Raw genomic sequence first — 28,000 nt, 5'->3', positions numbered from 1 at the left:
TCATTGTGTCTTGTTCACATGTGTGGTGCATAAGCTTTTCTTTTTTTTTTTTTGAGACGGAGTTTCACTCGTTGCCCAGGCTGGAGTGCAATGGCGCGATCCCGACTCACAACAACCTCCATCTCCTGGGTTCAGTGATTCTCCTGCCTCAGCCTCCTGAGTAGTTGGGATTATAGGCATGCGCCACCACAACCGGCTAATTTTTTGTATTTTTAATAGAGACGGGGTTTCTCCACGTAAGGCTGGTTTCGAACTCCCAACCTCAAGTGATCTGCCCGCCTCAGACTCTCAAAGTGCTGGGATTACAGACGTGAGCCACCATGCCTGGCTGCATAAGCTTTTAATACATTTTTTTTGCAATCTGCTTTGGAATTTTTAAATTGCTTTCAATAAGAACATGAACATATCTATGACTTATATCCACTTCACCCCCTCCTAACTTGCCTATAATGTTAAAAAAAAGAGGAATTATTATAACACAGGAAGATGTTTAATACTCAGGATTTTTTATATCATCATATTTAAAGTCTTTTTCTGCACAGCTAAATCTGATTCCTTGCTACTAAATCTGATTGAGTTAGCAACTAAACTAACTGATTTGGTAATATCTATCCAGATCACAAACAGAAATATTGCTAAGACTCCCTCAAAAAGGAGTTTAACCTCAATAGGTAACTCCTCCTAACTATAGTTCTAAATTAATGAAACACAGTAGTCATTTAACAAGATACTAGTTTATATGGCCATTGGGGAATACGGGAAATGCTACCTCAAAATATGACACCTTGGCATTTGAGAAAACAGAAGCAGAAAGGTCTCTCTGACCTTTCCCTGGCCCTTCTCCTCTGAAGCAGGACATAGAAGAATCCTCTAACCCTCTCTGGAGTAGGTCATAAGACCTTCATTCCAGTCCTCCCTATTCCCAGAGGAAAGGAGCCTCCTTATTTGTAAAGATGCAGAGAATGATCTGACCACGCAGGCCTTGCTGAGCTCCCCCAGCTTATTCCCATCAGGTCACACCCCTTTCATCTAATCGTGCTTCTCCAAAACTGTCTGCTTCTTCATCAGACAGCATAAAATCGACACAGGATTTCCTGTTTCTCTGAGTCTTCCTTTCTGAAGGCTCCTGTGTCTGGTAAAACTTATCTTAAGTAAACTTGCACACTTTTCTCTGGTTAATCTGTCATTTGTTCTAGGGGACTTGACCATGAACCTAGCGATGGGTGAGAAATCATTTCTCCCCTAGCCGGCCTAACTCATTTGAAGGAGCATACACTATCGTGTGGGAGTCATACTTATTCCTAACCATTTTGAAGAGATTCATATTTAAATTAATGTATTACATTAAATGTCTTCCTTCAGAAAAGACAATCTTGTGAACATCGCCTTTGGTGACTGAATGTCACGAGATATAAAACAGGTAGAAAAAGAAAATACTTGGGATGGCTTTAACTCTTAAATCCCATGAAATAATCCCCTCTTCTTTAGGAGAAACCTCAGCTCACCTCCTCATCACTGCTGAACAACAGGGCAGATGCTTTCTTTTTGGAGAGCTCGGAGGCTTTTGCTTTCTCTTGTCTCTGAGCTTGCAGAGATAATGTCTGCTTCTTACCAGCTGTACCCCCAAAAAGATTATCCTAGAAAAGCAAATGGCAGAAAGGTAAGACAACTTTATAATCAGAAAACATAGGATGTCCTCCTGTAGGAGGTAAGTCTCCAGTCAGGTATGCAAATAACAACTCTGGCAGGGAAAAACCGCAAAATGCTAGTAAATCTCAAACTACAGCCTTTTCTCACTGCACCCACAGAAGGGAAAGAGATTACCATAGAACTCGAAGGCAGAACAGCTGGGAAGAAGCAGGAAAACAATATGCGAATGAGATCACGAAGTACAAGGAGAAACTGAGCTCCATCCAGTTGCCCTGTGGGCAAGTGCCTCTCTGCTCACTTCAGGGGGTTACAGCCTGCAACAGGCATGGGAGCCCCCGCGGCAGCCAGAAACTCACACTGTCCTCTCCACGAATGAGAAACCAGAACAATGGCTCAAAGGAGAGAACTGGGGGTCTGTCTCCACTCCTTTACAAGTCAGAAAGACATACACCTGGGATGGAGGGAAGGCATGACTTGTGTTTCTCATTAGTTTCAAAGAGATTCTACAAAGTGGAGAAATATTTACTAAATAAAATTCCTGATGTACTAAGTTTAATGGGATTTGTAAATTCTTCTGTGGTCAAGCACTCCCCAAGAGTTTTATTTATTAAGGTGCTTTTATTCAGATAAGGGGAACAAAAGCATCAGAGGGCCTGAGTCTGAGTTAGGATGGACAAACTCTTAACAGCAGGTGAACAGCCCTGGAATGTGAAGATGGATGAAGGGAGTGTCTTCCTGGATGAAGTCTCCTTTAAGGAGAGTGCGGTAGTGTAGGACAGGCCAGGAGAATAATGAGCTGATGTCCATCGGGGATGCTAATGGCAGAGCTCACATTCACTATGCACTTACTATGTGCCGGCGCTCTGCAAGAGCTTCACACTAGTAGTTACAGCTGCCACAATGACCCTACTCACTGTTAAGCCACATGAGCTTAAGGAAGGTTAAGTTACTTGCCCCAGGTCCCTGGTTTGCAAGTGGTGGAGCTGGGATATGAACCCAGGGGTCTGATGGCAAAGCCTATGAGCTCACCACTGCCCAGTACTGCATAAGAGTTAAGGTTTGGGTTGTCTTCTCTCTTATTTCTCTTCCCCACTGTGCTCTCTCCAGCCAGGATGGGACAGAAAGGCAATGGACAGGACATGGCTGCCTTCTCCTTTGTATCTCCACTTGATCCAAAACATTCTTGTAGGTCATTGGGTATAACATTGATCCATCCTCTAGACTAAAGTACAGCTGACCCTGAATGACACAGATTTGAACTGCACAGGTCCACTTCTACACAAATGTTTTCTCAGTAATATGTTGAAAATTTTTTTGGACATTTGCAACAATTTGAAAAATCTTGCAGACAAACCACATAGCCTAGAAATATTAAAAAAAAAATAAGGAAATGCTAGATATGTCAGGAATACAAAAATACAGAAATAGATACTATACTATTTATATGTTGATCAACTGTTTATGTTATCCATGAGGCTTCTGGTTAACAGTAAGGTATCAGTAGATAAGTTTTTGGAAAGTAAGATGTTATATATGGATTTTTCACTGCAATGTGGAAGTCAAAATAACCTCCACACCGTTAAAGGGTCAATTGTATTTCTCAAAGGCAGATTTCTAAAAATAAAACCTGTAGGTTTCACTCCATAAGAACTGTGTCAAAAGGCCGGGCACGGTGGTTCATACCTGTAATCCTAGCACTTAGGGAGGCCGAGGCAGGCAGATCACCTGAGATCAGGAGTTCAAGACTAGCCTGGCCAACATGGTGAAACCCTGTCTCTACTAACAATACAAAAATTAGCCAGGAGTGGTGGTACGCACCTGTAGTCCCAGCTACTTGGGAGGTTGAGGTAGAAGAATCGCTTGAACTCGGTTGCAGTGGGCCGAGATTGCACCACTGCACTCCAGACTGAGTGACAGAGAAAGACTCCAACTCAAAAAAAAAAAAAAAAAAAGAACTGCGTCAAGAATCTAATGTCTTCTCCATTGCACAGCTAGGAAAATATAAGGAAGAAGTCACTGAAATAAAAACAGAAATATTTTTGTGATATAAACTTCAGGTAGCCTGACTGCTTCCCTACCACCTTTTGCTAGCATATGAGCCTCTGGGTAGAAAGTTACATCAACAACCGTTTTCTCCTAATCTAAATTATCTAGTGTTGCAATAACAATGTTTACCTCTTCATCTTCATCATCAAACAGGGAAACCAACGTGGGGAGCTTGCCAGGCAGCAGAGATACACCTTTTAACTTACTCGCACTTTGAGAAGAAAACAAATCCTGTTGGATTGAAATTAAAGTTGCTGGTTAACAGGAATATCAGTTTTTAAAATATCAGGTCAGTATAAAACACAAGTGACTCAGACATGACAGCTGCCATGTGTCTAGGCTTCTTTCCTTAGAGGGAAGGTGGCTCAGACAGAGTCCTTAAAGGGATAGACCTCAGGGTCTGCGTAGGGTGTGTGCAGTGGTGCTAAGGAGGAGGAGAGCTACAGGATCTGGTGGCCTCGCAGAGCCCAGGGGCTTCTGTATTCCCACCTTAATGTCAGAAGGCAGGAAAAAGTTTTTGAATCAATTTCCTATACCATGCTAAAAAAATAAATATATAAGCATGGCTTCCCATTACTGTTTAAAGAATCAGAGATTAGGGTCAATAAAGAAACGGGCTAGATTCCCAAATTAACGGAGCTACAACTATTTTATTTAGTAATACCCTTCTCTCCTAAGATTATGACTTACTTCTTTTTCTTTTTTTTTCTTTTTTGAGATGGAATCTTGCTCTGTCGCCCAGGCTGGAGTGCAATGGCGCCATGTTGGCTCACTGCAAGCTCCGCCTCCTGCGTTCACGCCATTCTCCTGCCTCAGCCTCCCAAGTAGCTGGGACTACAGGCACCCGCCACCACGCCCAGCTAATTTTTTTGTATTTTTAGTAGAGACAGGGTTTCCCCGTGTTAGCCAGGATGGTCTCGATCTCCTGACCTCGTGATCCACCCGCCTCTGCCTCCCAAAGTGCTGGGATTACAGGCATGAGCCACCACGCTCGTCCCACTTATTTCTTTTAAATAAATACAAATTAAATTTTTATTTTTAAATGTTTGGTAGTCTACTTAGTTTAACTACAAGTATATGACATTGCAAACCAGGATAAGACCTGCTAGATTCTGAATAAACTTTCAGCCTGGCACCGTGGCTCATACCTATAATCCCAGCATTTTGGGAGGCTGGGGCAGGTGGATCACCTGAGGTCAGGAGTTCGAGACCAGCCTGGGCAACATGACAAAACCCTGTCTCTACTAAAAATACAAAATTAGCCAGGCGTGGCAGTGGGTGCCTGTAATCCCAGCTACTCAGGAGGCTGAGGCAGGAGAATTGCTTGAACCTGGAAGGCGGAGGTTGCAGTGAGCCGAGATCCCACCATTGCACTCCAGCCTGAGCAAAAAGAGTAAAATTTTGTCTCAAAAAAGTAAAAAATATAAAAGTAAAGAAATTTTCAAAATGTTATAAAACATCAGCTTATCCTGCAAAGAAAGGCCTGCAAATTGAGCAACATCAAGTAGAAACATAAAATGGGACATCTAATCCCTTGGGAAGAGAAACATTAATACACAAGAGCCGAACAATTAAATAGGACAAGAACATATTTTCTAAGACCTCTTCTGACAGTTTTTTTTTTTTTTAATCATGGGGTTGATGTCTACTCCTAAATATAGACCTAATGAGTTCACTAAGTGAGTTCTCCTCCACACAGTGGTTTTCCCCTGTGCTCCCCGGAGTCCCATGGGTTTATTTAGATAGAAGAGGCCACGTGGGGGATTCCAGGCATCCCGTGACCCTCCTGCATGTTACACAATGGCAAGAGAAAGGGTTTTGCTGTTCTAAGAAAATGAAAGTAAACCAAAGCAAAGAATAAAAACAAATGTCAACATCACAGTTTTGGACCCTTAACTAATACTTTTATTGGTACTGCAAAAAAAGACACTTCCATTACCTCAAATATGTTCCCCCAAAATGACTTCACAGGGCAAGCTTCAGCCTCACACTTGAAATATAGAGAAAGGAGTCAGGACGCATTCCTTCGGGTCCAAAGCTTTAACTGTTAGACTGCCTTAGTTTTACTTCTCCTTGCCTCAGAATCCCAACAATATCCAATAAAAACATTCACTCTATGATGACACACATGGGGCAAAGCCTTTGGTAGGGTTTTCACACAAGTCCGAGAGTTCATTTACACTCCCACCATCAAGAAGGGGAGCCTACAGCCCCTCCCCATGAACCTGGATGGGCCATTGTGACCATCTTGAGTAACAGATGAAGCAAAAGGAACACCGTTGACTTCCAAGGCTGGAACACAGAAGGCGACATGGCCTCCATCGGGCTCTCTCTGAGGACTCTCCCCTACAGCCCTGAGCCAGCATGTAAGAGGCCCGGCTTCCCTGACTACATGCTGGGAGCCACACAGGGCTAGTGAGAGGTGTCCCAGGGGCCCCAGTGCCCAGGCACCAGACATATGAATAAGGTGATCCTCAGCCCAGCCACCTTCAGACACAAGAGACCCTCAGTGACAACGGCCTAGCTAAGCCCAGTGAACCTCTCGAACTGTAAGACAACAAAACTATGGGTGTTATAAACCACTAGGTTTTGGAGTTACTCGTTTCATAGCAACAAATAACCAGAACACCTCGTAAGTCACTGAAATTGCTCACATTTGGTTTTTTTGTCTAGTCAACAATTACTGGATGGGTTACCACATGCCAAGCACTGGTATGAAGGAGAGGGTGTTAGGGATACAAACAGGGAATAAAAAGTCCTGCCCTCATGGAACTTACTTTAGTGGGAAGTAGAGACAATGAATAAGTAAATATACATTGTTCCTGGCAACACGTGCTGTGGTAAACAGTGAAATAGGAAAGAGGACCAGGAGCACAGGGTGGTATGTGCTAGCAGGTTTCCTCCTGTGTGTATTTGGTCAGGGAGGCCTCACAGAGAAGTCAAAGAGTGAGGAAGCAAGCTGGATTCTGGGAACAGCATTCCTCAGAGTGGCAGGGGCTGGTGCAAAGACCCCGAGGTGCAGGTATGGGTGACACATGGGATCCATGAGCATAAGATGGTGGAGGCCCCATCATGCTGTTTCTCAGGGGTCAGGGTTGTGACTTGACTGGACTTTGGTTAATTCTCATGTTTTGTACACTCGCCTTCAATGAAATAATAGCCACAAAGGTATACTTTACTTCCAAAGGGTTCCATGTTCATCCTTGCTGTGAGTGCAAAGCCCAACCATGAGAGCCTAACCTAGAGCCCACAGCTTCTTGAAATACATGTAAGTTTCTGCCATGTCCACATATTTTTCTGTAAAAGGGGCTTATTATTTCCCATTACATTTCTCATACAGGTCTCTGATCTCCTAAAAGGCCAACTTAAAATTAGATCTAAGACGACCTAGGCCTGAGAGACTCAGGAAAAGCAGTGAAATTTTGAGGGGTGGTTCTAAGGTGCCTGGAGGGACCAAAGCAACCTGTGAACCAGGGTCCCACAGGCTGTTATTGGTCTCAGTCTCAACAAGACAGATGGCTATGCCAGAACCCATCTGCTAACTGTCTAGTTAGTGCTCACGGTCTAGTTAGTGAGAATGTGAATAAAGGAAGTAGCATGGTGACCTCCACTCTGGTGCAAGCTCCTCATCACATCATGAGCCTATGAACAGTTTAAAATCTGAGCATCCTAAAAAGAGAATATTTTCATCCCAGGAAATGTAAATACAGTCCAACCCAAAAGTGAAAAGTATTGTAAACATATTGCTTTCTAAAGACCCTATGCTCTCAAGAGATTATTTTTTATTCATTTATTTATTCTGAGATGAAGTCTCACTCTGTCGCCCAGGCTGGAGTGCAATGGTGTGATCTCGGTTCATTGCAACTTCTGCCTCCCGGGTTCAAGTGAATCTCCTATCTCAGCCTCCTGAGTAACTGGGATTACAGGCTCGCACCACCATGCCCAACTAATTTTTGTCTTTTTAATAGAGACAGGGTTTCATCATGTTGGCCAGCCTGGTCTCGAACTCCTGACCTCAGGTGTCCACCTGCCTTGGCCTCCCAAAGTGCTGGGATTACAGGCGTGAACCACCGCTCCTGGCCTCTAGAGATAATTTTTAAAGAACTGGAGTACTTAACAAAAAGTCTTATAACTCTGCTGAGAAAAACCTGATTCAGAAATAGTTTCTATGTCATATCCATAGACTAATACCCACAACTAAAGAAAAGAATACCATACCTCAGAGTCCTCCTGATCCTAAAATAAGCCTTTTTGAGTGTTTGTTTCTGACAAGGGCTTGAGATTTTTGCTGGAAGGTAAGGTAACCTTTGTTGGGGGAAAAAAAAAGAAAAAGAAAAATTAAGCATTAACAAATAAGATACCCAGAAAAGAGAGTTTACTCAATCAACCATTTAGAAAATGCACAGAGTCTCTGCTGTGATAGGCAGCAAGCCGAGGGGGCTGTTAAGAGAACAGCAAGACAAACAGAGGACACATCTGGTGTATCAGGGAGCAGGACACACTGCCTGGGTCAATGGGTGCAAAGATGGGACATATGCAAGGAGAGACAGCCTGGAAAGACAGGCTGCCTGACAGGCCTACCAGGTTCTGAATGCTGGGCCTTAGGTGGTCGGCAGGAGAAAGTCAGGGTTTCACAGCCAGGACATGACATGATGAGACAAACTGTAGAAAGAGGAGGGACCAGCTGTGCAGGACAGCAGTGAAAGGCCAAGCAGTCAGAATGGCTTAAAAACTGCTGGGGACACACGCACTGGCCAAATGCAGGTCAATAGGAGCATCAAAAACAATGGTGGTCTGGCCAATATGGTCAAACCCAGTCTCTACAAAAAAATACAAAAATTAGGCAGGCATGGTGGTGCGCACATATAGTCCCAGCTACTTGGTAGGCTGAGGCTGGAGAATCGCTTGAACCCAGGAGGTTGAGGCTGCAGTGAGCTGTGATTGCACCACTACACTCCAGCCTGGGCAATAGAGCAAGACCCTGTCTCAGAAAAAAAGGAAGAAGAGGAATGATGGTAATGGATTACCATCTACACTGAAGAAGGAATTCATGATCCCAAAGCAACACTAAAAACTAGGGAAGCAGAGGAAGAGGAAACTCTTTATTCAGAAGATGCCAACTAATAAGAAATATAGAATTAAAAAAGCAGTGGTTTATGACCACTAACAGGTTAACTGATTCAGGAAAAGATCATCAGTGGATTTACACTGAGTAAAAGGCTGGGAGAGAACAGATATTTACAGTGTGTTCAACTATCACTTTAGAGATCAACTTAGCAATGGCAAAAGAGAACAGGGTACCTTTCCAATGAAGCAGTGTGGTGGGCACCCTAACAACTAAGTGACAAACATGTCTGAATGAGGCAGACGGTGGACGTGATGTGTCTTGGGAGGTGATCCGATGGGAAGTGCACAACCCTGCTTGCTTGTATTCTTCCCAAAAATGCTGACCCTGAATCTATTCATAGGAAAATAATCAAGCAAATTCACGAGACACATTCTACAAGACAAGTGGCTGGACATTAAAAAGAAAAAAAAAAAAAGATGTGTGAGGTGTTGCACTAGATTAAGGAGACCAAAGAGACAGGACAACCAAATGCAAGGCAGACACACTGCCTGAATCCTGGGTTTCTTAAAACAAAACAAAAAAAATCAAAATACACAAAGATACTATAAAGCAGGGGTCCCCAACCCTGGGCTGCAGACCAGTCCATGGCCTGTTAGGAGCCGGGCCGCACAGCAGGAGGTGAGGTGAGCAGCAAGCATTAACTGCCTGAGCTCTTCCTCCTGTCAGATCAGCGGCAGCATCAGATTCTCATAGGAGGGCAAACAAACCCTATAGTGAACTGTACATGCGAGGGATCTAGGTTGCAAGTTGCACTCTCCTTACGTCCCTAATGCCAAAAAGGTTGGGCATCACTGCTGTAAATGGCATTTTGGGGACAAGAGAGGAAATTACAATATAAACTATATGCGAGATAATTTTAAATCTGTATTCTATTTGTTGGGGTGATTTTACAAAGACATTCTGGGGCAACTGGAGCAATTCTAACACAGACTAGATATTAGATTCTACTATAGAATTACTGTTGGTCTCACAGCTGTTGATAATGGCATTGTGCTTATACGGAAGTCTTTTCAAGAGAGGCTTAATGAAATATTTAGGGGTAGAATGTCACAATGACTACATGGAAACAGTTCCATGCAGCAAACAGTTCAAACAACTTACATGCAAATAGTTCAGGAAAAAAATAGGTATGTAACAAGGTTTACATCCATAAAGTGTTTGCCAAAACCCTAAGAACTGATCAATCTGGGTGGTAGTTATTTGGGTGTTCACTGCAATGTTCTTTCCACTTTCTGTTTGAAGTTCTTCAGTATGAACGTGAAAGGGAACAATACTTCCCTCTGGGTTCCAGATGAATTATTAAAATGCTGCAGATAAATGCTCCTGTGTTAAGTCTTCCCTCCTGCTCACCTTTTTTTCTGCTCTTCCTTTATTTTCATCTATATGACTCACAGTGGCTTCTGGCAATGCTACGGCTTTTTCTTTGAACAGATCTCCTTCTTCGTCACCAAAGATATCGGCAGTGGATTGGACTTTGCCTTTAAATACCAAGGCATAACGCCGCATATCTACAACTATCTGATCTTTGACAAACCTGAGAAAAACAAGCAATGGGGAAAAGATTCCCTATTTAGTAAATGGTGCTGGGAAAACTGGCTAGCCATATGTAGAAAGCTGAAACTGAATCCCTTCCTTACACTTTATACAAAAATTAATTCAAGATGGATTAAAGACTTAAACGTTAGACCTAAAACTATAAAAACCCTAGAAGAAAACCTAGGCATTACCATTCAGGACGTAGGCATGGGCAAGGACTTCATGTTTAAAACACCAAAAGCAATGGCAACAAAAGCCAAAATTGACAAATGGGATCTAATTAAACTAAAGAGCTTCTGCACAGCAAAAGAAACTACCATCAGAGTGAACAGGCAACCTACAAAATGGGAGAAAATTTTCGCAACCTACTCATCTGACAAAGGGCTAATATCCAGAATCTACAAAGAACTCAAACAAATTTACAAGAAAAAAACAAAAAACCCATCAAAAAGTGGGCAAAGGACATGAACAGACACTTCTCAAAAGAAGACATTTATGCAGCCAAAAGACACATGAAAAAATGCTCACCATCACTGGCCATCAGAGAAATGCAAATCAAAACCACAACGAGATACCATCTCATACCAGTTAGAATGGCAATCATTAAAAAGTCAGGAAACAACAGGTGCTGGAGAGGATGTGGAGAAATAGGAACACTTTTACACTGTTGGTGGGACTGTAAACTAGTTCAACCATTGTGGAAGTCAGTGTGGCGATTCCTCAGGGATCTAGAACTAGAAATACCATTTGACCCAGCCATCCCATTACTGGGTACATACCCAAAGGACTATAAATCATGCTGCTATAAAGACACATGCATACATATGTTTATTGCGGCACTATTCATAATAGCAAAGACTTGGAACCAACCCAAATGTCCAACAATGATAGACTGGATTAAGAAAATGTGGCACATATACACCATGGAATACTATGCAGCCATAAAAAATGATGAGTTCATGTCCTTTGTAGGGACATGGATGAAATTGGAAATCATCATTCTCAGTAAACTATCACAAGGACAAAAAACCAAACACTGCATGTTCTCACTCATAGGTGGGAATTGAACAATGAGAACACATGGACACAGGAAGGGGAACATCACACTCTGGGGACTGTTGTGGGGTGGGGGGAGGGGGAAGGGATAGCATTAGGAGATATACCTAATGCTAAATGACGAGTTGGTGGTTGCAGCACACCAGCATGGCACATGTATACATATGTAACTAACCTGCACATTGTGCACATGTACCCTAAAACTTAAAGTATAATAATAATAAAATAAAATAAAAAAAAAAAGAAAAAAAAAACCCCAAGGCATAAAATTACAATAAGGCCAGAAATCCTACCACAAAAAATCCTACCACAAAATTCATAGATTAAGAAATTCTTCCCTCCCGAAGATTAATATGAAAGTTATGTTGTTTCTTGGTTACTTATAAAGAAATAGTAAGTGGAACTATACTCTTCCCTTGGAATTTTTCAAAGAGTGTATCGACAGCTCAGTTGAAAGACAGAACAAATAGTTTAACCATGCAGCTGACATGCTTATCCAAGCAGCAGTCTCCTGCTGTGGTTAGAGAAGCTTGGACTAACTTAAAAGGTGAAGAGAGATCAAGAGGAAGAAAGATCACTTAAGAGGAACACCAAGTCAATCATCTAAGGAATCTGAGAAATGAAGGCTCGGCTCCTGCTTTAAAAAAAATCAAACTGGGCCGGGCACAGTGGCTCACGCCTGTAATCCCAGCACTTTGGAAGGCCAAGGCGGGTGGATCACCTGAGGTCAGGAGTATGAGACCACACTAGCCAACGTGGTGAAACCCCATCTCTACTAAAAATGCAAAAATTAGCTGGGCGTGGTGGCGGGTGCCTGTAATCCCAGCTACTCGGGAGGCTGAGGCAGGAGAATTGGTTGAACCCAGGAGACGGAGGTTGCAGTGAGCCAAGATCCGCCACTGCACTCCACCCTGGGTGACAGAGCAAGACTCCATCTCAAAAAAAAAAAAAAAAAAAAAAATCAAACTGTACAAAAGCAGATAAAAGCAAATAATGAAATTCCCTCATAATTCCACCTGCCTACTCGAACAACATGGACATTGGAAACAGTTCAGCATACATGCTTCCAATTCCCCCAAAGGATGTACTAATGAATTAACACCAGTTATTTACAAATAAGGCTATAAATAAGAAGGTAATTTGAACAATGTGTCTTACCATTTGTGTTTTCCACTTAATGTACCTATAAAACCTTCCCAAGTCAACAAGCGTAGACCCCATTGGTTTTAATAGTCGCACAATATTCCACTGAATAGAAGGGCCATAGCTTACTCTACTGATGAATATTTTTACCACAGTAAGCACTGCTGTACCGAATGGGGCATGTGTTGCTGAAATGAGGTCACTGACTCAAGAATGTCCGAAGAGACTAGGAGTTGTCAAAGAAAGCAGCATCAATTTACTAGTGATTCTAAATCAGTTCTCAAAGATATCCACTAAGTGAGAGCCCTGTGGAGCTACAAAAAGCACTACTACCTTCATTCACTGTCATCTTCACCCAGACCTGCGTGCATTCTGCATCCATTTGCACTCTTTCTAGATTAACTAGGCTACCGTTTTCCCTCGCACTTCGGCTTCCATCCTTACTTTCTACACCTAACACTGGAAAAGGACAGTAAGTCCAGAGAGCCTGCTTCTAAATGCATTCTGATTCCATCTATTCCTATATCTTCCTTTTTTATTTTTTCAAGTTGCTGAAAATCATGTGCAACTTAGGGATCTAGGGATCTACCTTTCTTTTCTAGAAGAGCAGTCAATGGATCTAAGTCTTGCTATTCCAAGTGTGAACTACAGACCATGAAGCTTGCTGGAAATGTAAATTCTCAGGCCCCACCCTGAACCTACTGAATCGGAATCTTCATTTTGACAAAAGCCTCTGGGAGATTCATCTGCGCATTTAGAAACAAATGATTTACAGGAATGACTTCAGGAACACAGAACTTACATTTAAGAGGAAAAGAAAGGAGAACGCCAAAAAGAAAGGGGTGGCCAAGCGGATGAAAACCCCAACATGTGAAGAAAGACCAAGGCCACCTGAGCTTTTTGGCAGAGAGAAGAGAAGCTGGGAAATAAACGGCCAGCACACAAAATGCTGCTCATGTAATTGACTAAGGTCAGCTGGAAGAAAGTATGATTAAAACTTTATAATTCCAAAGGTCAGAACTACAAATTAAGCAAAAATTATAGGGAAAAAGACTTCAGCTCTCTATAAGGAAAATAATCATAGTAATTAGCTTACAGAGCAGAAAGGATTGGGTCATAAAACAGACCTCCCAGGCACCACACCTATGTAAGTACAGACAAAACAGCTCAATGACAGGAATGCTGGAGAAGGGATTCTGGTACTATAAGAGATACAGAACTAGGTGAGCTTATCTTCTTTTCAGGCAACATTCTTTTTCTGGCTGAAGTCCTAGAAACAGAGGCAGGAACACATACCTGTTTTGGAAGGTTTGCTGTGGGGTGTTGAGAAAAAGTCATCATCATCATCACCATCATCATCACCAAAGAGGCCAGTGGGAGGGGGAACGTAGGGGCTTTTCCTTGGAGTGGGCTGCTCAGGCTTCTGTGGCTCCTTCAGTGATGGAACGGAGGCAGCACCAAACACATCCGTGTCTCCTGTGGGTGGAGGGACAAGACAGCCACAGCTGTGAGCCAGTGTGGGCCTGTTGAATTTACAGAAAAAAATTATCACCCACCAAAAACTTTTCATTTCAGTTAATCCACAAAATGCATTAACAGAGCCCAATAGCCTCCATCCATTACTGCTACAGAACATCTCACAATGGAGAATCACCAGGTCGCTCAAACACAAAAAAGTCCGAGGCCACTGAGCTCTAGGAGAATAAGAGCTAATATCAGTAAATGAACTCTTTCTATAAGCTGCTCAAAGCCGTTTGAAGCTCGCAGGTACTTCCTCGTCTCCAGCCAGGCTTTAGAAGATGATAATTTTGAAATGGAAAAAGCAGTATTTGTGTAGTTTTTAGAAAACAAACCTAAGTTATGTTACCTAAAAATACAGAAACAGCTCCTGCTGGGATTTTCTTGCCAGGTTTGGATGATGAAGACTCTAGAATGAGAAAGCAAGGGGTAACCATTTTACAAGGGAAATAACTTTCCTTGCTATTTTCTTCCTGAAATATGTGCAATGTAACACGTAGCTAGTACCAGACCTTTTGAAACCACTTTTTCCTGAACAAGCCATTTTAAAATTCTTTAGTATTTTCTTCTCTACCGATGTCAGGACTTTTTTTTGGGATTGACACAATCTGAGCTGTGACTCCAATGGAAGAGCATGCTGACTGTCATCAAGCCACAGCAGTGGGTCAGCTGGGGGACACCAAGGGTGGTGGTGAGCACAGCTGGCAGAGGCAGGGACAGCATGACCAGGGCTCCCCCAAACAGTTCCAGCTCTACCCATTCCAGTTGGATGAGAATGAACAAGTGAAAAAGAACCGCAAAAACGTGAGTCATCAGTAAAAAAATAAAGACATAAGAGCAAAGGGGGAAACCAAGCAAGTCACTGATGCCAAAACATGGACAGCAGAAAGCAGAGGAGGGCCAGGCTAACAGCCCGCACAGCACGCACAAGGAGCGGCTTCCAAGGCCCAGCTCTGATGCATGTGCCCGGGAGACTCGGCGCTTAGAATCACTAATTCCCAAGTCCCGAGAACTACCACAAACCTATTGAGTAACATTTGTAGGTTAAAAAATATATTTATATTTGTGCTTTTAAAAAACTGCACCAATGGGACAGGTGCAGTGGCTCATGCCTGTATTCCCAGCATTTTGCGAGGCCAAGGTGGATGATCACTTGAAGATAGGAGTTTAAGACCAGCCTGGCCAACTGTCCAACACGGTGAAACCCTGTCTCTACTAAAAATACAAAAAAAAAAAAAAAAAAAAACTGCATAGATGATTTTAATGCACATTGGGTTGGGGAATTACTGGTCTCCAACTTATATACAGAATGTTAAAAATGTTTCTTTAAATTAAACTTCATTCAATGGAAACCACCCTCAACATTGCTCTAGGGTACTTTTCTTGTCTGACTTTTTATGAGTTCTCTCCTAACAAAGAGGCAAGACTGTGGTATGGGTTTACAGATGGTATTGTTTTTTCCAAGACATGAATTAGTGAAGATGAATTACTTTCAACTGGACCACAGTAAAAACAACAGCTTCCTGCTTAACACAGAAACAAGGCTTGGGAACAACCTCAGGGTTCCATCTCCTAGTGAGAAAGACAGTTTTGGAACTCTGCATACGGAGACGCAGCTGACCAGCCCCAGCTTACCCTCCTTAACAGAGGCTCCAGCTTGCTGATCCTGTGGGGCTTCCGTGAAGAGGTCATTCTGGTTGTAAAAAGGTATATGACAAAGAATTCAAAAAACCAGGAGAAAGCATAGCTGCATTTGAGGATTTCTAAGGAAAAATAACCTACAAGATTTAAAGCTACATATTTACTACTCTGCCAGAAAATCAGTTGCAAAGTGATAACTATGGCAAAATCAGACCCTAAAATAATTTAGGCCTGTCCAGGAATTAAAAACAAACATGGAAGACAACAGATAAGGCAAGAAACAATCACCTAGTAAATTATTCACATTAACACGTGCACATCTTCTCCTCACCTAACAAAGGATAGAAGGATACGGCATTTCTCACTCTGTGATTCTTAGTTCAAAACGTCCCAAAATATGAAAATAGAAGCAACTTCCAACTGAGAAGCTGTTTTTCCCCCACTAAACAAGCAAAGCCTATTTCTTCCCTGTGGACCCCTGACACAGCTAGCTGCAGTGAGTGTTGCTGGGTGCCATGGACTCACCTCCTCGTCCTCATCATCAAAGAGCCCCTTGCCCCCACTGAACAGGCCACCTCCAGAGCCAAATGGTGAGAAGTCCTCGTCGGTCAGCTTGGGGGGTGTGAATAAGTTATCCTCTTCATCTAGCAAACAGAAAGCAATGTTTTGCAGGGAGTATTAAAGATGGGTCCGGAACTCAAATTCCCGGGTTGGCATCTGCTGCATCTCCAAACTGGCATGGAGTTTATCTGACACTATTTATCAAAGTATGAGGCAGTCTGATGAATTTCACACTAAACCCCTGGCACAGTCCACTGACGCCCTCAGAAGGCTCTCTGGACCTCCACTCTCAAGTCTGTCAATGTCTGCGGCAGACAGCATTCATTCTCTAGGCCAGCACCCTGGATCTGGATTTACTCTGAAGCAAGCATTCGGATCAGATGCCACATTCAAGACCCATTCCCCAACCAATCTGGGGGAAGGAAGGGCAGAATAAACAAAGGGATCTGCAGACTGACACAGGGACAAGTGGAATGTAATGGACATGGCTGTTTAATAGGAAAAGGCCTGGTTTATCCTTTATTGAAAACAAATGCTAGAGATCCCTAAGTTTCTGTATTTCTAAAGAATTCTAGAAAGACAAGAAATGATTGCTGTAAAATCTAATAAATCAAATCTCTATAGGAATTTTTACTCCACACCCACATCTCCTCCCAGCACCCCAAAACATGCCTTCCGAGGCTTTTGTTTGTTTGTTTTTGAGTCGGAGTCTGGCACCGTCACCCAAGCTGGAATGCAGTGGCGTGATCAAGGCTCACTGCAACCTCTGCCTCCCGGGTTCAAGTGATTCTCCTGCCTCAGCCTCCCAAGTAGCTGGGACTACAGACACCTGCCACCATGCCAAGCTAATTTTTTGTATTTTTAGTAGAAATGGGGTTTCACTATGTTGGCCAGGCTGGTCTTAAACTCCTGACCTTATGGTCCACCCACCTCGGCCTCCCAAAGTGCTGGGATTACAGGTGTGAGCCACCGTGCCCAGCCCAGAGGCTTTAGAAAAGTAAATAGAGACAGACCCATTTGTCAGAGGGAAAACAGCATGTAAAGCAGTACTTCATGAATTATGTAAGCAACATTCCCTAGTCAAAGGCTCCTAAAATAACAGAATTGAGGGAAAAGGCCCACCGTCTAAAGGACTTTTCCTTTCCTTCTTCTCTTTGAGTGTCTTCTGAGGTTTTGCTTCTCCTGAGGATAAGGCTTGAACAACAGTTCACAGTTTTAATAGTACTAAGTCCTCCCTCAGTATACACATCCTGGTTCTTTCCACGTCTGTCATCCTCATAACTCACAGCTAAGAGCAAGACATCTGCCTTTCATCTCAGCTGCACCAGAGCACTGGACCCCCGACCCTGCCCACAGTAAGCACTCAAGAGTCTCTTTGTAAGGCAGAAGGCTTCTGCTTTTGTACCAGGCTCATGTGCATAACAGGATTGTATTTGTTGAAAGAATTATTATGTTGTCTTTCTACCCTGTTATAACTAGAATACGCTATACAGCACATTCTTATGTGTTCAAAATATAGGAGTAAATATTCAGCCAGGAATTCTTAAGCTGTTGCCCATGGTTCTCTGGAGTTTCCATTAATCCCCTGAAATTACATGTAAAGTGTTATCTACATGTGTACATGTACGTTTTTCTTGTGGGTCCACAGTGTTCAGTTATCTAAAGGAGCCCGTTAACCAAAAAAGGAATAAGCACTACAATTAAGCCTCTTCTGCTGTAGTAATTACTAATAAAAAGGGAAATCCACCTTTGGTGAAGCCAGCAGAGGGCCCCGCACTATCCCTCCCCTACTCCCCGTCAGTGAGGCTGGGGCTCACTTGTCGGCTCCTTGTCCACTCGGCCCACGGCATCCCCCTTGATGCGGGCAGCCAGCTCACCTGCAAACGAAGTAGGTCTGCTTTTCTAAAGCAAGAGAAATCAAAAGAATCTCTTTTTTGTAACAAACTAGTACACTTCACTTTGGACACCTAACAACATTATGTATACAAGAGCAAAGAAATTGAACTGAGGAGAAAACAGAGTTTAATTAAATGAACTTAAACATATGTACCCTATACAGCTCACCCGCGGAATAGTACTCATAAAATGTTCCTTCAAAGGGAGATGCTCTTTATTTCCTTATTTTTTTTTAATACTTGACTTTAATACTTAAAAATCTAAATAAGAAAATAAGAAAAAGTGCATGGGTGGAGAGACAGGAGCAGTACGGCCTTCAAACTCTGGAACCAGACATATTCTGAATGATCTGACTCATAAAATCATAACATCTGGACAAGAAAGTGGTACTTGTGAGGCAATTTGAGATGCTTGCCATTATTTTCCAAAGTGTAAATGAAATGACAAATATGCAAAAATGAGAGATGTACAAAGTAAGTCACAATAAAAAAAAAAAAAAATCATTGGTTCTAAAACCCTGCCAAGTGATAGCAACTACAGCCTTCCTTACAGGTCTAATATTTTCTTCAATGTCCTCCATATCTTTCTCCTCCTTCTCAGAGTCAGCAAAAAGGTCACAGCCATCATCATCCTCTTCCTCATCACTCATTTGTGTGGTGTGCTAAGAGTATAAAATAGCAAATTAGAACTACTAGTTATTAAGCTAAAGAAGAGATACTGCCACTTAGCCATTACGCTCCTCCTTCAAAAAGGTTAACAGCTGTTTAAAATAATAATCATAATCATGATGCAGTAAGTTATAAAGCAAAAGATGTGCTGGAACAAATAATACACAAGATTTACTTCGAATCTAAACAAAAATGCATTCTTTAATAAGAATGTAACCACAAGAATATAAAAAGCAAAATATTAAAATATCAAAATTGTCTGTTACTAGAGAAATATTTTTATTTATTTATTTACTTTTTTTATTTTTGAGGAGTTTCGTTCTTGTTGCCCAGGCTGCAGCACAATGGGGTGATCTTGCCTCACTGTAACCTCCGCCTTCTGGGTTCTAGCAATTCTCCTGCCTCAGCCTCCTGAGTAGCTGGGATTACAGGCACCCGCCATCATGCCTGGCTAATTTTTATATTTGGTAGAGATTGGATTTCACCATGTTGGCCAGGCTGGTCTCAAACTCTTTACCTCAGGTGATCAACCTGCCTTGGCTTCCCAAAGTGCTGGGATTATAGGCATGAGCCACCGCGCCTGGCCTATTACTATAGAAATATAAACAAAATCAGTATAGTCTTACCTTAGTAAGAATATTGAGTAATAGTTAAAAGGTAAAAACTGTAACAATTAGAGAGCCATCCAAGGTAGGTCAAGCAAAAAAGTGCCAATAACAAATCCAGCACGATACCGCACCCCCTCTACATACAAGCATTTCTATGGAAACAGATGTGTTTATAAAAGCAAAGAAAAAGACTTGGAAAGACATGCTCCCAGAGCATGATCCCAGTTACCTCTGAAGAGTATGCAGAGAAGGAAAGTACTGGAAGGCTCAAACTTAGCCTTATCTGTTAAGTTCTAATTTTTCCAAAGGTACACAGTAGTATGTATAACTAAAAAAAAAATTTTGTTCAATGTTTGAATCAACGAACTGTGCCAGGCATGTTACTAAAAGCACTTTATTATCTAATTTAATCCTTACAACTTTGAGGTTAGCTGCAGCACAAAAACAAACCTGTTGCATAAGCTAGTGCTTTTACTCACTATACTGTACTGTTTTGTAAAACAGTTTGTGGCCAGGCATTGTGGCTCACACCTGTAATCGGAGAACTTTGGGAGGCTGAGGCAGGTGGATCACCTGAAGTCCGGAGTTTAAGACCAGCCTGGCCAATATGGCAAAACCTTGTCTCCACTAAAAATACAAAAACTAGCTGGGCATGGTGGCACACGCCTGTAATCCTAGCTACTTGGGAGGCTGAGGCACGAGAGTCACTTGAACTCAGGAGGTGGAGGTTGCAGTGAGCCAAGATCGTGCCTGGGCGTCACAGAAAGACTCTGTCTCAAAACAAACAAGTAAATAAATAAATAGGCTACTCTATTCAGGAGAAGTTCAGATTTTGAAGTCACAATGTTTCAGTGATAAATTCCAGGGTGTGGGACATAGATTAAGGGTGTTAAGTACGTGGCTACTGAAGTTACCCATGAGGGTGTTAGATAAAATGCAAGTTTGGTAATTGGCTTGCCTCAATTTTACCAACCAAGTTCCAAGTTCTGAAGTGTGTATGTGTGTGTGTGTGTGAGCGCGCGCGCGTGTGTGTGTGTTTTAATGAATGTGGGGGAAGTGGAAGAGGTTGGTAGATGGTGACTTAAAAATGAAGTCCCCTTAAGACACTAAGACTGTTTTTGCAGACAGCAGTCTTAGTCTTCTTCTAGGCTGGAGTGCAGTGGTGCAATCTCGGCTGACTGCAACCTTGGTCTCAGGGGCTCAAGCGATCATTCCACCTCATTCTCCTGAGTAGCTCGAACTACAGATCTATGCCACCATGTCCAGCTAATTTTTTTTTTTTTTTTGTAGATATGGGGTTTCACCATGTTTCCCAGGCTGGTCTCGAACCACCTTGGCCTCCCACAGTGCTGGGATTACAGGTGTGAGCCACTATGCCAGCCCAGCCTTACTTAGTGTTAACACTGTTATAGGTTACTGTAACATTGGCTCACAGTGTGTGTTCTCGGGTCTGCCTCTTTCCTGGTTACCTAATCACAAGTAAGTTACTTCTCCTTTCTGTACCTCAGTTTCCTCAACTATAATTTGGAAATAATATTCCCTCCCTCACAGTCATTGTGTGAATTAAATGAACAATGTATAAAGTGGTAAATACTGAACACTTTATAAATGTTAGCTATTATTAAAGGAGAGACTGATATTTAAATGATTACAATACAATGTAATACCTTAGGATAAATACATCAAAAACAACTTTTTTTCCTTCCTTATTTTACAGCTTTATTACTGATTTCCCTCTAAAAAGAGACCCAAATAAATATGGAGCGACTCATTATCTATAGAGTAAGGAATCACAAAGTACCATAGTCACGTAACAAAAGCGAAAAAAAAAGCAACTGTTTTACCTTTCAACTGCTGATGTTATGTACAATCTATCACAAGAAGCATAGCTGGGCATTCACGAGCTGATTGTATTAACCTCTAGAATTTTAGAAACGAGCACATCTAAGCACATGGATACTCTCTTACCTTACAAAGTAAAAGCAAGCATTTTCTATTTTAAAATTTTTATATCTGTGTAAAACGAAGAATTCCTAGAGGTCAAATAAGAAAAATATACCAAACTCAAAGCACTATTAAGTCATGAAACAAAGAAGACTCTGAGGTAGAAGTCAAGCAATATAATCCACAATTTCAGGTATTCCCAGCAACCATCGCATCTCGCAAGTAAGATCTATTTTTTTTTTTAAAGTCTCAACTTACAAAAAATCAATAATCCATTCTGTAAAATCAGATGTAAAACTATGACCAAGCCGGACGCAGTGGCTCACGCCTGTAATCCCAGAACTTTGGGAAGCTGAGGCGGGCGGATCACGAGGTCAGGAGATCGAGACCATCCTGGCTAACACGGTGAAACCCCGTCTCTATTAAAAATACAAAAAATTAGCCGGGCGTGGTGGCGGGCTCCTGTAGTCCCAGCTACTCGGGAGGCTGAGGCAGGAGAATGGGGTGAACCCGGGAGGCGGAGCTTGCAGTGAGCCGAGATCGCGCCACTGCACTCCAGCCTGTGCGACAGAGAGAGACTCCGTCTCAAAAACAAACAAGCAAACAACAACCAAAAAAAACAACTATGACCGACAGAAGACACCCAAACTTTTGTCGTGATAACAGAGTAAATGTTTTTACTAAAAGCTGCCAACATTTCTATCGTAAGGGGGTGGCTGGTTGTAACCGTAATGTCCATATTGGTCGGGATAGTAAGGTTCTTGTCTGTGTTGTCCACGCCACTAATTGGATCGATTGTCACTTGGCCACCCCCATCTGCCGTCCCTGCCTCTGAACTGTCTGCTATCTTGCAACCGATTGCCTCTATTTCTTTGGTTCCCACCAGCTCTGCTATTCCATTCCTCAACAATTGGAGAGGACTCAGGAGGGCGTTTCAAGTATTCCTGATACTCCTTGTCATCTTCTGTGAATCTACTAGCAAACATCTCTTCAAAATTTGGAACAGCTTTGGCAGTGTCAGTCATTCTGAAATTCCCAAAGATTTGAGGCAGCTGTATTGTTTAATGTTTAGGTTGTTTAAATCCGCCAAGGGCTGTGTCTATCTAGCTCGGGCCGAACCCCGCCGGCGAGACACTAAGAGGCCGCAGGAGAGGTGGCCTCTGGCCCACCCCATCATGGAACTCCAGACCACCCCAGCTCTCCAATGTAGCGGAGACCCTTCCGCTAGCCATCGAAAATAACTTAAGTCACTTAAGCTGTACTTGGGATAATCAGGTTATTTAATGAGGTGATAACTGAGGTGACTACAAAAGAAAAGTCCAGGATTGGATGTGTGAGCAAGGTGCATGGGGACAGTGGTATGTTCTAGGTTGAAGGCTCACCCTAGGCCAAGCACCGTGGCAGCTGTTTTACAATATCATCACTTTAATATGAAATCCTTGCAAGATATGTAGCTTCGTTTTACTGAGGATAGCTCAGAAAAGTTAAATGACTCGCCCTTGGGCACACATGACTGGAAAGAAATTGGGATTTTTATTTTAGTAAGTAAGTTGGTCTGGCACAAGGGCGACTCAGCAGAGGGAACTTCAAGGAAGTGTGAGACAACAGCTGGAGCCCTGAGCTGGGAGAGTGGAGGACGAATTATAAAGAGTTTTATGCCTGCCATAATGAGAAGCTTGTCCTTGAACTTGAGGGCAATGCTGAGAGAGCAAAGGAGTTTAAGCAGGCCCTACACAGTGGCAGCCAAGCAGGTCATAAAGAGCAAGATGACGCCCCGGCAGATCAGGGATTCTCTATCTACAGAGCCCCCGCCTAGCAGCGCCTTCACAGCAGCGGATTTTGCTGCAAAAGAAGAGGCAGCAGGCCAGGCCTTTTCCTTCGCCCTCCTACGTCGAAGGCTCCCAGGCTGGTTGCTCCACTGGCTGCTTGAGGTCCCCTCTCTCCAGACCCGCCGAACTGGCGGCTGGTGCTGTGGCCGATCCCGTGCCGCTGCCTCGGGCCTTGGGCCGCAGCGCCACCCGGCCAACCCTCCTCTGCAGCGTTCCCTGGCGTCAGCCCCTCTCCTCCAGCTTCCTCCGCCCCAACCTAGCGTAGAACCCCAAACTCCAGTCCGAGTCCACTTCCGCAGCTTCCTCCCCTCAGCATCGCAGGTGGGATCACGTGCGGGCCCCGTCACGTGACATCAGGTCACGTGAGGCCGGTCACGCCCCGGGCACCTTGGCTGGGGCTAGGCTTCCGGGGCTCTGCCGTCCTCGGCGTGTGCTGGCAGCCTCGGAGCCCACCGAGCCGGGCGGCTGGGACGGTGAGGGCGGCGGGCCGGAGAGGGGCCAGCCTGGGCTGGGGCCGCCGTCCTTGCTGCCCTCAGGCTCAGCCTCTCTTCTCTTTTTTTTCGCTGCAGATGAACCGGACGACCCCCGACCAGGAGCTGGCGCCGGCATCGGAGCCCGTGTGGGAGCGGCCGTGGTCGGTGGAGGAGATCCGCAGGAGCAGCCAGAGCTGGTCGCTGGCGGCCGACGCGGGCGTGAGAGGCGGGCCCCGGGGACGCGAGAGCGGCAGGGGTGACGCTTGGCCTGCGCGCGGGAGGACCGGGCCGCGACTGCCCCTGCACCTGGCACGTCCCGTTGCCTGCCCTCTTAGGAACACACGCCCCGTTTAGCCCCCGAGAATGCCACCCTGGCAGTCCCCGGCCACCAGGGAAAGGGGCAGACCCTGACCGTGGCCCAGACGCGACGTTCCCTTCATGGGGTTTCTGGCAGTGCGCTCAGCTCCATCCGGAGGGGAGATCCGTTTCCGCCGCACTGAGGGATTGCTTGGGCACTAGGGAGGCGATTCCTTTTGGGACCTGGACTAAATGGGGTGGGAGACAAGCCAGTATGTGGATATCCTTTAATGGGATTCTTCAAATCGGGGGCCCAAAAACTCAGAACTGTTCGCGTCCCAAATGAATAGGATTTTTTGAATAAGAGTGGTGGTTGATTAGCTCACCCTTGGTCTGTGATCTCTGTAGATTGACAACCAAAGAGGACTTTTAAAAGGAGACAGGGTTTTGCCCTGTCGCCCAGGCTGGAGTGCAAGTGGCTCGATCTTGGCTCACAGAATCCTCTGGGGTTCAGATGATCCTCTCACCTCAGCCTCCTGAGTAGCTGGGACTATAGGCGTCCACCACACCTGTCTGATTTGTTTATTTATTTAATTTTAGTAGAGATGGGGGTCTTGCTATGTTGCCCAGACTGGTCTGCAACTCCTGAACTCTAGCGATAACCCCGCCTCAGCCTCACAAAGTGCTGGGATTACAAGCGTGAGCCACCACACCCAGTGCCAAAAAGGGATTTTAAATTTTTCTAGAAACGAGATAGGTGTCCATTAGCTCACTGCCACTCTTTTGATGAGCTTTCTTAGTGTTTTCCAATGTCACTTGGTTTTAGCACTTGTCAAAACCAGCATTCCGGCCGGGCACGGTGGCTCACACCTGTAATCCTAGCACTTTGGGAGGCCGAGGTGGGCGAATCACGAGGTCAGGAGTTTGAGACCAGCCTGGCCAATATGGTGAAATCCTGTCTCTACTAAAAATACACAAAGTTAGTTGGGCGTTGTGGCGGGCGCCTGTAATTCCAGTTACTCTGGAGGCTGAGGCAGGAGAATCGCTTGAACGCGGGAGGTGCAGTGAGCCGAGATGGCGCTACTGTACTCCGGCCCAGGCAACAGAGTGAAACTCCGTCTCGAAAAAAAAAAAAAAAGCATTTCTTTCACGTTCTAACACTCAAAGGTGAAAGGAAATGGGTTCTTTTTTGATGTGACATGCAGAATAGATACATGTAACATTGATACTACTGTATGTTTATTTTTTAAAATAGCTACTACAGTTTCTACAGGAATTCTCACAGCAAACTATCTCTAGGACCCATGAAATCAAGAAACAAGTGGACGGACTAATTCGGGAAACCAAAGCCACAGATTGTCGCCTGCATAATGTCTTCAATGACTTCCTTATGCTCTCTAATACCCAGTTCATTGAGAATGTGAGTTATTTAGTTATATTATAATTCCTTTTTTGGGAGTAGGAGATATTGTAATTTTAAATAACTTACTGTTAGGTTCCCTCCTAAATTTTGGTGGAAGTGTGGTTCTTGGTAATTGTAGCTTTTTTCTCTGGGATTAACGCCTCTTTTTTATTTGTAAAGTTTTAAGTCCTTTTTTCCAAACCTCTAAAAAAGTCTAATGATAAAATTTTCTTATACTTCGGTGCTTCCATCTTTTGTCAGTTTTGAGAGTAGTCAGCAATTGTGCTGAATTGTGTGGCACTCACACTACCTTTGTTGTGGCGTGATCTGTAAGGACAGCTGTTTACCTGGTTAGACCCTCTGGACACCAGCATATGGTTTCAGTTGTTGATTGGGGTCATTATGTTCTGATAAATTATATTCAGGGGATATATATGTCTGCTTGCAATATTCTCAACTAAAGTTTATGATGGCTGAACTTACAATATGGAATCAACTGTAAACAGATTACTGAGCTTAAACCTATGTGTGATTTTTGTCTTTTTACTGTTCCTTCTAGATGGTAGGAATACATAGGTAAATTAGATAGAGCCTCTCCCTTGGCAAATAGTATAATTCCAGCATACAAAGGAGGTAAGTGTGGCTGGAGCAGAGTGGAGACTTAAGAGATGAGGATGGAGAGGAAGTTTAGGTAACAGACCTGTGTTTCTCATAGGGTGTCCCAACTTTCTGAATATCAGCATTCATTTGTGGAAAAAGGATTATTAAAGTAAGCTGTCTCCTGAGATTGTTAGATATAAAGTAATAAAATTTTCAGAATCACAAAATTATAAAAAAAGCCCAAGATTTAGGATAGTTAAGAGAATGCCATGTAGTCAACTTGTGCAGCGTGTTTGTGCATTTTTTAGTAGCTCGAGTTAAATGCCACTTCCTGTGTTTTTTTGGAGAGCTATGTGTAAAATAAAGATATTAATAAAGGTGTTAGAGATCTCTTTGCCAGTTATTTCCTTTAACAGCAAAGGAGTACTTATGAGTTTGAAAAATAACAAGTATTCGGCCGGGCGTGGTGGCTCACGCCTGTAATCCCAGCACTTTGGAAGGCCGAGGCGGGTGGATCACCTGAGGTTGGAAGTTGGAGACCAGCCTGACCAACATGGAGAAACCCTGTCTCTACTAAAAAAATACAAAATTAGCCGGGCATGGTGGCGCATGCCTGTAATTCCAGCTACTTGGGAAGGCTGAGGCAGGAGAATCGCATGAACCTGGGAGGTGGAGGTTGCGGTGAGCTGAGATCCTGCCGTTGTACTCCAGCCTGGGCAACAAGAGCGAAACTCCGTCTCAAAAAAAAAAAAAAAAAGCATTCAAGTAAAATCAGTAGTTTTCTGATTGTTTACACAGAATGTCCATGCTTGGTCCTGACTATCTCACTGGAAAAGTCAGGGACTCTAGACTCAACTTCTCTGGTGTGCACAGCCCCATAATGTTTTCATCAAGTTAATTTGGTGTCCTTTTAAGCACTCCTGTTCTTTTCATTCTGTACTTTTCTTGCTGGATCAGGTAGTCAGCACTTCTTTGCAGTCAGTGCTGTAGCACCAGAGTCCCAAAGGATTTGGGAAGTTTCTTTTTTTTTTTGAGATGGAGTCTCGCTCTGTCACCTAGGCTGGAGTGCAGTGGCGCGATCTCCGCTCACTGCAAGCTCCGCCTCCCGCGTTCACACCATTCTCCTGCCTCAGCCTTCCAAGTAACTGGGACTACAGGCGCGTGCCACCACGCCTGGCTAATTTTTTGTATTTTTAGAAGAGACGGGGTTTCACCGAGTTAGCCAGGATGATCTCGATCTCCTGACCTCGTGATCCACCCGCCTTGGCCTCCCAAAGTGCTGGGATTACAGGTGTGAGCCACCATACCCGGCGATCTGGCTTTTTAATGTTTTATTTTCAAACCCTGACATCAGTACTTAGGTATTACAATTCCAGCTTGAATTATGGTGCCATTTGGTTTCATGGTAATTTATCAGAAACATTCAAAGTCAGATAGGTTTCTGGGTTTTATTAATCAGCCTCAGAGGCAGCCACAAAGTTGCAAACTATATTATAAAGTTAGTGAAACAATCCGGACTTTCTAGGGCGAGAACAGTCAGGACTTTCTAGGGCAAGAGAAATTAGTACCATTAGTAAAGGCTCAAGAGGGGACTCGGAGGGAGAAGAAATACTAATTAACATTGGCCAGTGTTCTAGTGTCTAATTAGAAGGCAACACAATTCTAAAGGCTTAATTATCTGTTAATTTAGGAATTGGATCCTGAAATACCAAGTGCCATAGTTAATGACTTTAGTTTGTTAAATGAACTGGTGAGGGAGGATTTTTTCTTTTTAAAGTCAATTGTTTCAAAATCTTAGCTTTGTAAAATTAAAAAAAAAAATTCCACAATGAAACAAATTAACCTGTTTATGCCCAAGGTTAGAATTTTTTTTTGTGAAAAGCCAGACCTTGGCAATGACCTTGAGCAGTAGGATATACATAACTCCCACAAGTTTAGTGTTCCAATAATGGGACACTAGGCATAAATGGGTTAATTTTCCAGATCATCTTCCTGTTGATTTAT

The 28,000-nt window shown here is 43.4% G+C and overlaps 3 protein-coding genes across 26 annotated transcripts in view; 1 reads left to right on the top strand and 2 right to left on the bottom strand.

The window, feature by feature from the left end:
* Nucleotides 1-1,009: 1,009 nt before the first annotated feature.
* LOC129045018 (WASH complex subunit 2A-like) lies at nucleotides 1,010-21,006 on the bottom strand. Its single transcript, XM_054503313.1, is given in 13 exon segments — nucleotides 1,010-1,132; nucleotides 1,506-1,637; nucleotides 3,826-3,927; nucleotides 7,915-8,001; nucleotides 10,175-10,302; nucleotides 13,856-14,035; nucleotides 14,427-14,486; nucleotides 15,713-15,770; nucleotides 16,244-16,362; nucleotides 17,402-17,473; nucleotides 18,097-18,181; nucleotides 18,726-18,836; nucleotides 21,001-21,006. Coding segments are annotated over 13 exon segments (1,263 nt in total).
* A 1,069-nt stretch (nucleotides 21,007-22,075) lies between these two features.
* LOC129045017 (RNA guanine-N7 methyltransferase-activating subunit-like protein) lies at nucleotides 22,076-22,484 on the bottom strand. Its single transcript, XM_054503312.2, is given in 1 exon segment — nucleotides 22,076-22,484. A coding segment is annotated over 1 exon segment (345 nt). The 5' UTR covers nucleotides 22,421-22,484.
* Nucleotides 22,485-23,545: 1,061 nt separating this feature from the next.
* LOC129006839 (WASH complex subunit 2) overlaps nucleotides 23,546-28,000 on the top strand; it is a 63,919-nt gene continuing 59,464 nt past the window's right edge. For 14 of the 24 annotated variants that reach the window (XM_063669842.1, XM_063669846.1, XM_063669839.1 and 11 more), the window contains exons 1-3: nucleotides 23,567-23,697; nucleotides 23,794-23,916; nucleotides 25,250-25,414. In XM_063669842.1, coding sequence (XP_063525912.1) covers nucleotides 23,794-23,916; nucleotides 25,250-25,414 — 288 coding nt within the window. In that variant the 5' untranslated portion in view covers nucleotides 23,567-23,697. Of the gene's footprint in view, nucleotides 23,698-23,793; nucleotides 24,007-25,249; nucleotides 25,415-28,000 lie in introns of those variants that run through there. The other 10 variants (XM_063669836.1, XM_063669834.1, XM_063669840.1 and 7 more) reach the window with 3 other exon arrangements.

This window comes from Pongo pygmaeus, chromosome 8 (assembly GCF_028885625.2).
Source record: "Pongo pygmaeus isolate AG05252 chromosome 8, NHGRI_mPonPyg2-v2.0_pri, whole genome shotgun sequence".
NCBI classification, from domain to species: domain Eukaryota; kingdom Metazoa; phylum Chordata; class Mammalia; order Primates; family Hominidae; genus Pongo; species Pongo pygmaeus.
Note: the sequence above shows the minus strand (reverse complement) of the source record. Positions and strands in the feature narration are given on the sequence as shown.